The sequence below is a fragment of the Zeus faber genome (assembly GCF_960531495.2).
Source record: "Zeus faber genome assembly, chromosome: 14".
Lineage (NCBI taxonomy): Eukaryota > Metazoa > Chordata > Actinopteri > Zeiformes > Zeidae > Zeus > Zeus faber.
Genome location: NC_137200.1, coordinates 28825825 through 28838646, shown reverse-complemented (window position 1 = coordinate 28838646; position 12822 = coordinate 28825825). Strand labels below are relative to the sequence as shown.

Genomic DNA, 12822 nt, shown 5'->3' with positions numbered 1-12822 from the left:
TGAATAGATTCTGGCTGCTGGCTGGTGGTCGGAACATAAACGGCAAGTGGGGGGGGGGGGGGGGGGATTATGTTTTAGCGACGTCTAAATGTTTCGCTCTGTCGGAAAGCAGAGAACCAGAATCCATCACGGGTTCTTATATCGTCCGTCTCAGAGCAAACTGTTGTGAAATGTTGTGATGACTGGCTCGACAGGCAGAGTCAGTTGGCCAGGATGACTTCGGAGCTGTGCGAGGACGGATCAGAGAAGGAGGCGCAGAGAGAGAAGGAGACTCCCCCAGCCTCCGCTACCTCCTCTTTGTCTCGCCTCTCTGTCAAGGGACCGTTGGACCTCCATGAACCCTGGGAGCTGGCCCAAGTCTCCCTGGTAGGGGTCAGTCAACACTGTGACCGCGGGTACAAGGTGCAGATTAGAGCCGATGGCCGTGAGCGGACGACGACACACACACACACCGCGCTCCAAACGCAAATCTCTTGACATTTTGTTCGTCAAATTTTGCCTCCGTATTAAACCTCGACTGCGAGTGACGTTGTGGATCCGGATTAGGTTACAGATTGGAATGTAGTATGACTGGAAAATATCACTAATATGACGCCACCCACTCGTGAGAGTCAAGGAAGGGGCGTTGTTTTGGAAACCGGGGTTGTGAGCTCACATCCCAGTGGTAGCGCTGACCCCCTGGGGGCGGTGTGTGTGTGACAGTCTGTGGTCTTGTCCAAGGTACCCAACGGGAGCCCCCAGCTTCCTCGCTCCCCGCCTGGCCTGAGCTACACCTTCAGAAGTCAGCTGACGTCCAGCGAGAACATGATTGGGTGGCTGCGCATCCTGCTCGAGAGGGAGCGCGGTCAAGGTGAGTTGCGGCTCTTGCCCGGGGCGACGGCGGGAACCCAACCCCCCCCCCGCTCAGGAACACTGTCCGACTAGAGAGAAACCGCCGTGATCACCCTCTACCTATCCTCAGGGCCGCTGCTAGACCACGCCCCCGATGACCAGCAGGTCCCTGTGGCGACCGATCACCTGTCGTGGAACCCGTATTGATCGTTGTGGGACGTCCGTGAGGCGACGGGCAGGTTGCAGTTCAACCGTTTCTCCGACACCCCGACCCCCCCCCCCCCCCTCCGGGGACCGAGCCCCCACTTACCGTGGACCCCGTGTCTCTGCCGAACTCTCCACTTTGTCGTTCTCATTCCTACGTGCCGGGTGCAGGAGGTGTGGTTTGTGTTTTTAAGATGGCAGTGAAACGCTGAGAAGCGTGGCGTTCCCAGCCACCCCCCGTGACCAGGACTCTGTTGTGTTCCGGGAAGCGGTGCTCAGCGCGGGGAGGGCGGATGTTTCCTGGGTCGGCCTGGTCACCTGCAGGCCGACCGAGAGGGAGAGGTGGAGTTCTTAAAGAGGACCGCTTCCGAGCACGCTGACCCCTTCACCTCCGTCGGTGCATTTATTTACTACTCTACAGGTTTCAAGCGTTGGGTGTCTCACGTGCATTTATTTGGATCGAGTGTTTTATCCCCCCCCCCCCACTTGTTTTGGCGTCTGTGTAGTTTGTTCCAGTTCCTTAATTTTGTCACTTTTGTTTATAGTCACCTTTTTATTTGTTATTTGTTCACATTAAGGTTGATGTTTGCGTGTTATTTAACTTATCCATTTGGGTTATGCTCCAAGGCCTCTGTGCTCCGTTCCTCCACGTTTCCAAAAGTATTAATGGGAGGCGTTGTCTTTGTGAGTTTTATTTTACTTTTTCTTAATTGTCCTTTGCAACTCGAATATTGAAAGAGCAAAATGAAAATATTTGAAGGATCAAAACTAATAAAGATGGAAATCTATTGACCCTTCATGGCTGATCTCTGCTTTCATCGAGTGATTGGCGTAACGCTGTTTGCAACGTGGCTGGGTGTTTATATGATCTCAAATCCCAACTCAGGATGTCCTTGCGCTCCGTTGCGCCGCAGGGTGTTGGCGGCTGACCTTCTGGGCCGCGCCCCGCCACACGGACGCCCTGATGCACCTGGTTCAGTGTGCCCGGACTGGACGTCAACCTGAAACCCTAAATGTTGGTCCTGTCTCAAGTTATGCCTCTCCAAGCTCCGTCCAGTATTCTTTCATAGAGGGGAAATAATAAAGCATACCAAATAATCCATCCATGTAACCATTGACAACCTATGCATGTTGGTAAACAAGCTTAAGGCTAAACCTACAAGTCCCATGATCCAAGCAGCCGCAATGGAAGGATAATGTCAGTACATCTCGGGAGGTTCTCTACTCGGTGCATCTTAAATTTAATAGACTTGTATCCTTATCATTTACACCAATTGATTAACGTATTTTCGTTTTCGGGTTAAATCACGTGCATCCTATTCCTCCTCATCACCCTAAATTACCGATGACAGGTTCGACTCTCGACTTTGCTTTTGAGATTCGGTTTTGACGAGTCACTCGGTTAAAAGAGTCGCTCACGACGGACCGGCCGGGGGTGTCTGGTGGCGCCGCCGGAATCAGCGAATTCCGCCCGAATGATTCACGAAGACGGAAGAAGGAACCCGGTGGGCGACCGGAGGCGGTTTGGTGCAAGTCTCCCCAAAATATGTTTTGTTTGACGAGTGAAGGCAACTTTCCCGTCAATAGTTTTCGGTGGAACGGTACAATTTGGTAAACCGCTCACATTCAATATTAATTACGCCAAGTGCCTGGTCCCATATTGAAGTGTAGCCCTCAGTAACCTTTCTCTGTTATTACGATACGTTATTCTTTCTGCGTCGGTGATTCACGGTCGGTGATTCCCAACGCCCGAATCATTTAGAAGATCCGTTCGCTGCCGACGGATCGTCCGCGTCCCGCATCACTACGCCGTGATGTTATTTATCAAGCCGCCGCTCGCGCTGCGCGGACGTCACCGTGTCCCTGCTTCCAAACGCGCGGTTTTGCTGAACCGGTCCCGGTTTTGCTGAACCGGTCGCGGTGGGACCGGAACGCCGCGCGCGGGCGAAACATCTGAGGCGCACGAGCCGCGCCGACACGGGTGCACCGCGCGCTCAGCCCCCGCGTCGGTGCTCCCGGTTGTCCCCGCACACCCCGCCGGCCCGGTAAGGATCTCGCGCTCCCGTGCCTTCGCGGCGCTGTAACGGAACGGGCGCCCGTCGTCCCGGTGTCGCGCGCCGCCCCCATCGCAGCATCCCGCACGCGACCCCAGCGGCGGACGGGAGCGCGAGCCGCCGAGCTGATTAGCGTCATCACTATAAAAGCCCCGCGCGCTGCCTCTGACAGCCATTCTGTCCGTAAACAGCCGGTCGTCCGTCCCTCCGTCCCTCCCTCCGTCCCTCCGTCCGTCCGTCCGTCCGTCCCTCCGTCCCTCCGCCCGCCCGCCCGCCGTGCGGGCAGCCATGGCTGGGGAGCGCTGCACTCCGTAGGCCCCGCTCCAGCGCTTTTTCCGGGATGTTTTTTTGGAAATGGCCGTAGGGTGAGTGGGGTGAGTGATCACGTCGCTGTGATGGGAGCGGGTCTGGACGGCTAGCGGTAGCGGGCTAAGGCTAAGGTTAGCCTCGGTTCGCTGCCCGAGCTCCCGTTCGGCAGGAGGGATGTGGGCTCTATTCGCTGCTTTGTCATTCATTTAAAACACAATGCTTGTGGGGGGGGGGGGCGGTGTTTCTGCATTGGTTCTCTTTAATGAATGGGGAGAACGGGTTAGCATCTCTCATTGAAGCCAACGGACTTGTTAGCCACGAGCTAACAGCAGCTTAGCGGCCCTTGCTCTGTCATCGGGACACAAAGTGCTGTTTGCGTCCATCCATCCAGCTCAAGCTGCTTCTTTAGACCAAACACCTCCTCACAGTGTCACCGTTCGTTAGGCTTTGGATGCGTTTAATGCTAAAGTATCCTCTGATTATCCCAACCATTTAAATCCTAATGTCGAGCTTTTGAATAACAATCACAGCCATCAGCCACATACACCACAGTTCCCAAATAGCAAGATGGTGATGATGATAACCTTTATTTGTACAGCACCTTTCATGCACAGCATGCAACTACAATACCAGTGCTTGGCATTAATATAAGGCAATCAAATGGTTACGATGTAAAAGCAAACAAGCAAGATGCATGTAATAAAAATAGGTGAATATTATACTCAATTTTTAGTTTTGGGTCATCAATTTAGACCTTGAAGGACCACGATCATTCCTCTGCGAATGATTTTTCAATCATTATTACAGTTGAGTTATTGTACTGAAATTATTAGAAATGAACGATGAATTGTCAAATAGTTTGCATTATACAGGTTGAATAATGCTGGCTGAGTCTCTTGCTTGGATCTATGAGTGTAATATAAAGACAAAGTTGAATAAACCTAGTTTAAACATAATTTATTTAGCCACGTACATTCCTACAAAAAGGCAATTCATACAGTAGTGCTAGAATGTAAACAATTATAAAAAGACAAAATAAAATCAGACAACAGGTTAAAGTGTAATTTAAATCAGGCCTACCCTTCACATTATCAGGCATTGTCCTACTGTATGGATCATGTGGGTCTGCTGGTGATACAAAATCACCCCGAAACACCTACAATCGGGCAACTCGGAGCAAGTTTTAGATGATTAGTGCTGTGTTTGTTGGGGAAAGGTTTGCGCTTCTTGGGGCCAGACGATTGTGACAGTCCAAAATCACAATATTTTGTTTTGACAAATACTTCAATAGCAATAATTTGTTTGCTATGGGGGCTTTCATAAGATATTTATACATAAATATTTGAGAATCCAGCCTCAGTAATGTGGATATTATGACCAAGCCGGTAGTTACATTGATAAGAACAGCTAGAAAATTGCATTATTTTACTGTAATCCAGCTTTAAAAGCAACATTAGTTAGATGTTGTCAATATATCACATATATATATCAATAACCAAAATCCCAGACGATATGACTTGAATTAACTAGCAGCAGTAAAAAAAAGTCAAAACAATGTAGAATCTTACTCACCCCTCAATTATGATTAACTAATGCTGATGCAAGTACGATTATGTGTCATTGTTAATGTACCTAAAATTAGGGAATTTGGCCGACAATGTTTTCATTTTGAATGTCAAGCGTTTAAGCCAGAATTTTGATCAGATATGTACCTTGAAATTGTGAAACAACATTGATGTTTAAGTTCAACCTAATGTAGACGTTGGCAGCTTCTTTACATGTTCTCAGCGGATAAATAATATAATGAATCTTAGTTGTGAATGAATATTTACAAAGTTGCTTGCGATTTTGTTAAATTGCTCTAGATTTGGTGTATATATATTGGGCCTTAAAATAATGCTCTCTATGATTATTTTGTAAGAAAAAAATAAAATCCCATATTTGATACTTTTTATCTGGCACATTTTGAGAAGCTGCCATTCCAAAAAAAAAAAAAAATATATATATATATATATATATATATATATATATATATATATATATATATATTTATTATTATTATTATTTATTTATTTATTTTTTTTTTACATAATGTGCTCCTCTATATGCTGTTTCCACTGCTGGTAGCGAAGTCTGCTTATGTCGGCAGGAATGGCCTAATCAGGCACTTTCAAGAAATGAAAGTTGGTGTGAATGAATTTGATCAAGGAGCATAGCTACTTGTGGTCAATAAACTGTGGATATAGATGAACATTCATAAAAATAAGAGCGCACTTGGATGAAAATACATTCCCACCACTTCAAGTGACCAAAAAAAACCTATCATTCAGATTTAGGCATATTTTCAATAACACAAAATAAGGTTAAAGCTGGATCTTGGCTTAAATACCCCTTTCCCACTGCACCAAAAACCCTGTAGCACCCGCGAACATCCGGCATTTGTCATCAGTGGGAAAGGAAAATCCCGGGTCAAATCACCCGGCAATAGACCCGGGTTTTAATCGGCTCCACCTCCGATCGGCTCTGATATGAACTTGACACCCTGGTCGACCTGCTAATTTTGGCCCCTTTACCCGCTTGATGCGACGCGCGTTGTAATTCCAGACGTTGGCACATAAATAGACAGGAATAATCCATGTATCATTCCATCATTTCCCATTTTGAATCCAAAATGTGAAGTTGACTTTTTTTCCCCTGCACGGGGGACTGTGAAATGTCGTTAGTGTGGGGATCACACCTCGGGGACCCCCATGCTCTACGCCGGCGAAGGACCGGTGTGCGCACCAGCAGCATGCGTGCACTGGTGCTCCAAGCTGCTTCTACTGTAGCGTTGGGTCGTTATTGAACTCTTGGACTCTTTTGAAGGCCTCTTAATACAAATTTTTTTTTTTTCTTCAAGTTTTGCATTGTTTGTTTACATTGCTGTCTCCTCTACTGTTTTGTTCCCAAGCACACTGGAACATGACACGACCCTTTTCCAACGCGTCCATGTCGACGAACGTGACGCACCAGGAAATTAAACGGCGTTTCTCCTGGCAATGGAAAGGTGTCAATCGCCTATTTTTAGCGATCATTTTGGTGTGAAAACAGTATAAGAAGTTTGGGGAAAAGAAAACATTGCAGCTTAGAAAATAATTCTGGGACTTGCAGTGTAATCCACCCAACACAGATTTATCATTTGCCACCTTAAATGTAATGCATACAGTAGGTTCTTGATGTGTCTCCTTTTCAGATGTGTTAATTTTTCTAATGGGAATGCATCCAAAATTTGCCTTAACTAACCTTGTTCTATAAATGAGCTAGTTCATTGCATTAAATATCATTGTGCATTTAACACAGTTACACCACATTAAATGGCACAGAGACTGATGGATATGGAACTCCACGCTCACAACATTGAGTGGATAATGTTATTTTTTACTCAAAGGTACAATGTAAAACCCAATAGACTCACAATACATTAATGTCAATGTCTACCATGCAAATATAGTGTTTTGTGCTGCTCAAGAAGTTTTCAAACTTAATGCATTTTTTTCTGTTTTTATTGCTCTAGACAACTCTGCTGCGCTGCCCTCTTATGTTAACCTACCTCTCAGCTCGGCAGTAGTTTCTAAATAACGTAACTGCATTTGCACTTCTGGCTAAAAAGATGTCTGCCATCAAGTTAATTTCTAGCTTTACTATTAGCCATACACGTTTGCCTTTTGTGTTTTGTTGTGCAGTGGCTTCATACTACAATTTTGTTGCTGTAGAAAATAGCATGAATTCTCTTGGCTTTATAATAGTGTCCTCTAGAACTGGCACAGGAGAACAATACATTTTCCAATTGTAAATGTGATGGCAGAAGTGGTGGGACATTGCTCTGAAATGCAGCTTGAATCATTAGTTACGATGGTCTCTTTTCAACCACTCTTTTTGATGTTTAATTTTTGTATGTCTGGTAGCACTTTTTGAAATGGAGGTATTGCACATTCAGGAAACAGCTGTTGTTCCATGACTACACAAACATCTTGTGTGTTACACATTTTTCACTGGAAAAGCACGGTATTGACAAACCAGAAACTTCTAACAAAGAAGGCGGGCTCTCCAGCTCAATTGTGTCATTATAATTGGTAGCACCTTTGCTCCATGTTCCCCCATTTTTGACGGTGGCTACTTCTACGCTCTGTCTGCCCGTCTTGTGACCCGCAGGACTGAATTCACAGAAAGTATCTTTTATGGGCTCAGGAGCTGCGTGTGGGACCACTCCTACTGTAGACAGTATATACTGTATTTAGTTTGGCTCCAAGTTCTCAACAGCAAACCCTCAAGGCTGCACAACGGCATGTAGTTACGGTTTCTAAATCGGAATGTTTTTTTCTTTCTTTTTTCCTCACCACTGAAAATTGACTTATTTTTTGCGTCAATCAATTTTACCAAGTGTCCACAGTCCTGCGTGAGGTGCGATTTTCGGAAACAAGCAGCAGTGGAGCGTACTGGAGCAAGCACAAGCAGCAAATGCTAATTTGTCTTCAGTTACCGCTGCTCTGCTCCCTGACGTGCTCTGGTTCTCACCAGTAACGCCTGCTTACTTCTATCTGCCCCAGGTGAGCTGTCGGAGGAGACACCGGACTTGACCGGAAATGTCCTTGTGAGAGTGGGAGGGGCTCCCAGGCCCAAAGGAGGAAGGGGAGGAGCTTTCAACTCTTAAGCCCCTCCCCTGCCCTGGAAACAGACAAACGGACCAACACATCAAAGGACGTGCTCCCTCCTCCCTCCTCCCTCCTCCCTGATTCCTTCTCTCCCTCCTGGCTCCCCCCCTCTCCCCCTGCCACCATGCCATGGTAACACTGCTGGTAGAGGGCCTGGGAAAGCAGACTCTGGAAAGGAACTCCACTCAGCCAAGGTACATCTACCTGGTAAGGCTGGAAGGAATTTAACCACTCCTAGGATGCATACAAATGAGGAATCTACCCACAATACGATATACCGCAGAGTACAACATGTAATATACAAAATCCACATTAAAGGCCACATATCCTGGAAAATCAAACATTTTTTGTCTTTTTGGTAACCCTATCTATAATGTTTCAAGTGGAGGCTTGAAATCTCTCTAGAACAAACGATGCGGAAATTTCATCTTTAAAATCACATGAAAACGGAACATTTCCACAGTGTTCAGCGTTTTCTCATCAATACTCTGTACCCGCAACTCCACAGACTTGACTACTCTGTACATTGCTGGGTCTGAAAATAAAAACACGGTGTTGGTGCCTCTACTGACCTGGGCTCATTTGTCCTATTTGGAGAAGCAGGTGTTCTCCAGGTGATTCTGATCGGATCTATATCAGAACGTTGACTTCAAACTTTCCTTAACCGGCAGCAAAAGTGGAAAAACAGGCTGAAGTGCATCTCTACAAATTAGACTAACTACTATCTACAAACTCTGGCTTATTCTAAATTGCTTTCTCCACTTTTCCGATTCTCTCTTGCTCTTACCAATGTATCTCTCCTCCTCTCTGTCTGTCCTTTTTTTCTACATTTATCAGTCCCTTCTTTTTCCCTCTGTCTTCCCCTCTGTCTGTTCTCCTTGTATCCCTTTCCCGTTCTCTATCTTTAGTCCCTCCTGGACCCTAAAAACTTAGCAGACTGTTGGCCCCCAGATGGCTTGATGCCTGGTGAGTATGAACCATTTCGCTCTTTAATTTGGCATTCAACACTTTATACATTTATGTAAAATCAAATTGAGAAATGTGTATCTAGACTTTAAGATTCCTTTATGTTATGTTTGATATTAAAGCAACAGACAAGTGGGTTTCTAACATATTTTTAATAAAAACAAAAACTACACACTTGCGACGAGATATATCTTATTTTGCACAGATACACTTCTATAGATTTTGCTGGGCACTATCCTTTCTACGATGATGGGACTAGGGACTTACCAAGGAGATCTAAACTTTAATCTACGCTCACAACTCATCAATTTAACAATAGCCTAATAAGATTCCATCTGGGATCCATCAAGACTCGGTCATTTAAATATGAATGATTGTTCTGTTTGTCAAGAAAATGTTAACATTTTGCGTAATTTGTCAAAGTATTCATCAATTCCTATATTGGTAAACCCTTACATCGTCAGTAAGGATTAATCCTGACTAAACTACCACGAATGGATTTATTGCCTTTATACCAGTATGACTTATTACCGATGGGGTCCTTCTGTCCATCTGTCCCAGAAAGCAGTTGTTGGCAGCTGTGCCCTCCCTCCAAATCTGGCCTGCAGGGGGGGTTACTGAGCTCCAGTTTCCCCCCTGGCCCAGTGCCCCTGGTGCCCCAAGACCCACACCTCCAAGAGGGTGGAGACCCACTGGATCTGCCCCCGCTCTACCCCCAGCAGCAGCGGGCCCTGGCGCCCAGCACCTCTGCATCCGAGCTGTCCCTGTCCAGAGCTGTGGCGGCTCCCCCTGGCCCCGGGCCCCCTCCTCCCCCTCCCCCACCCCCTAAACGACACTGTCGCTCGCTGTCGGTGCCCGAAGACTTGTCACGCTGCCGCTACACCTGGCGTCCCAGTGCCTCGCGGGTCTGGATCCCGGTCAGCCGCCAGCAGTGCCACGGAGGAGTGGGTGCGGGCGGTGCCAGCACCATCAGTGTGGTAGGAGGAGCAGCTGGAATGGGTGGCGGCGCAGCGGGGGTGGGGCCCTGCCCTCTTCGCGCCCCCAGTTCTTCCCTGAACTCCTCACTGCACTCCTCTTCCAGCCCCACCTTCTTCAGCCTGGCCCTGTCCCCAGACTCCCCGCTGCCCTGGAGCTTCCCCTGGGACCCCAGCGAGGCCGCGGGGGGCGGAGGAGCCTGCTGCTGCTTCTTCCCCTCTCCGTCCTCCTGTTCGTCGTCCCCCTCACCTCTCCACCCACCCCCTCCCCCCCAGAGGCGTTTCTCACTCTCCCCGGTGCTCATCAGAGACTCGACGGCCTCCACCTTCCTGCCCCCGCCGCCTGTGCCAAACCAGGCGGCCGCGCCCCCTCCCGGCTGCTCTGTTGTGGCGGTGGCCGGCGTTTGTGCCCCTGTGCCGGCCTCGCCCTCCTCCGCCTGCAGCACTCCATCATCCCTGCGCCGGGCGTTGCCCCCCCAGCTGCCTCGCTGCCACTCCCAGCCTTGTGACCTCCTCCTGCTCAAACCAGGGCTGAAGAGGCGCCGTGACCCCGACAGACCCTGTGCTCGGCCTGTGCTGGACTTCACTAAGATGACTCAGGTAAATGGTGGAGATGGGATATGCATCTGTACACTGGTGTCGTGATCAGTTTCATACTGCTAACATGACAATATGTGGCGGTCTTTATGACAATAGAATATATCAATACAGTTCCAACTTGGTGAACGGACAGCGAACTAAAACTTAAATTGAGAATCCATACAGTCTCGGAATAGCAAAAGCTGTGACTTGTGTGCACCGCTAGTGGATGGAAACACTGAGTCCGATGCTCTAATCATGTTGGAAATTTTGTTTTTTGTTAGTTTTTTTTGGTAGTTTAGAAGTTATAGCACCACTATGTGTTTCAACGACATACAGAGAAGTGCAATATGGAAAATAAGTCTTTGAGGTTTCAATTTAACATCACAAGTCCTGCAAAAGACCCTGATCACACAGGTCTGTGTAAAACTCCTTTGCTATGTTGTGTGTTCTCACTATAAACAAACATGTTGTTTTCTGGCAGCAGACACTTGTATAAAATGTGATGCTTTGACCGATTTCAACTTTGTCTTCACGGCGAAGGTGTTGCTAATGGTCGCTACCACCATTTTGCAAGATGATTCCATTCAAATCAATGCAGTCATGCCAAATTTTGTGGTCGAAAAGGCTGGTTTGACTCGGGCCTTGTGCTTTTTCATAGATCTTCAAAGATCGTTTTCTAGATCTAACAATTCTCATAAGGGATGTTCCGTTACAGAGCTGTGATTTAAAGGGCAACTTTCAGCTTGGCAGGTGCAGAGAATCAATGTGTGGGGAAATGATGAAACAATTCCATTTAGGAATTAATATTTATTTATTTTTACTTAGAATTGCAGCTGGAATCATATTCGTAATGCAATTAGCCACGCCCACCCAAAAATCCGAAATTGCCCGCAAACTTGAAGCTGACGTCACTTAAGGGCGACGTTTTTTTTTTATCCACAAACTTATAACACCAACATTTTTCCTGTATTTCTTCCCTTGCTTCCATGTTCTCCTTAAATCCAAGGTTTTACTAAGAATTGAACCTGATAGTTGCTCTTGAAGAGCTTAAAAACAGAGTTGTTCCAAATCTGAAGGTAAATTTATTATCACGAATGGGGATTCCTCAAGTTGTGAGACAGACATTCAAAGGTAAACCAGGCTGGCACAGGAGAGAGTTCCTGTTCCGACGCTGAAAAATGATCAACAACGTGCAGCAGCTCATGTTCTTTATCTAATTTCCTCCAGGTTTCCTAACCTTCTTCCTCTCTGGCCTTTCTCCTTTTTCTTTTTTTTTTTCATTTCTGTATCAGACCCGTAGCATCGACCCCCAGTGTTTAGAGCGAGGTGGCAGGCTGGCGTGTGGCGGGGACATGTGCATGGGACTGGAGCCCTTCCTGGGAGACTTCCGGGGCTCATGTTCTCCGGCCGAAGGCCTGGGAAGGTCCAGCATCGGGCCCCTGAGCGAGAGCGATGAAGAGGGCGAGGACGATGACGGCGACGACGAAGGCGGGGGTGGGGGTGTCGACGAACGCGAGGCAGCTCAGCAGGCAGTATTTGAAAGGGATTGTACAGAACTAGACTTGAACTTAATAGAAGAAAATTGACGTCTTTGTAAATGAAAGGCTTTTCTTTGCTCCTTTTTTTTTTTTTTTTTTTTTTTTTTTTTTTTTTTTTGTTTCGAGCATAAGTTAGTACCTCCCTTTTCCACTTCCTTGAATCGCCATCACGCCAACGCTCAAATCTCCAGGCCTCTGGGCCTCCTCGCGGCCAATCAGCAGGGCTCTCAGGAACAACGCCTTCTCTCATTGGAAGAGCTGGGATTAATTGCAGCTGATTGATGACAACGGTTATGATTTGACTACCGCCACTCTCGTTCCGCTCAGTGCTGTGAAATCCTCCTGACTGCATTTTGAGGTGCTTTTACCCATGTGTCTGACCTGCTGTCGGGAAATTCCTTCCTTGGCCTCAAACAGGCACACTTTGAGGGCGAATTTGGGAATCATGGTTCATTGCAACTCACAACTTTGATAGCTGGAGATGGATGAAATACTGTTGTCATCCCTTTTTGTTGGTTAATAAATTGGTAATTTTAGTGGGTAACCACGATAAATTGGTTAGGATACTCATATATACATACAGACACACACACACAAACTGTATTTTCCATAGTGAGTCAACTTAGCTTATTGACTAGACATCAAACTGATTACTGACATTGTTTTCCCAAAA

The 12822-nt window shown here is 46.9% G+C and overlaps 1 protein-coding gene across 1 annotated transcript; it reads left to right on the top strand.

Annotated features, from left to right (window-relative positions):
- Positions 1–8157: 8157 nt before the first annotated feature.
- LOC307239699 (protein FAM53C-like) lies at positions 8158–12197 on the top strand (the record flags this gene model as incomplete). Its single annotated transcript, XM_080013220.1, has 4 exons — positions 8158–8296; positions 8998–9055; positions 9617–10629; positions 11904–12197. Exons 1-4 carry the CDS (start codon positions 8219–8221, stop codon positions 12195–12197), a joined length of 1443 nt encoding a protein of 480 aa, XP_079869346.1. The 5' UTR covers positions 8158–8218.
- Positions 12198–12822: the final 625 nt, after the last annotated feature.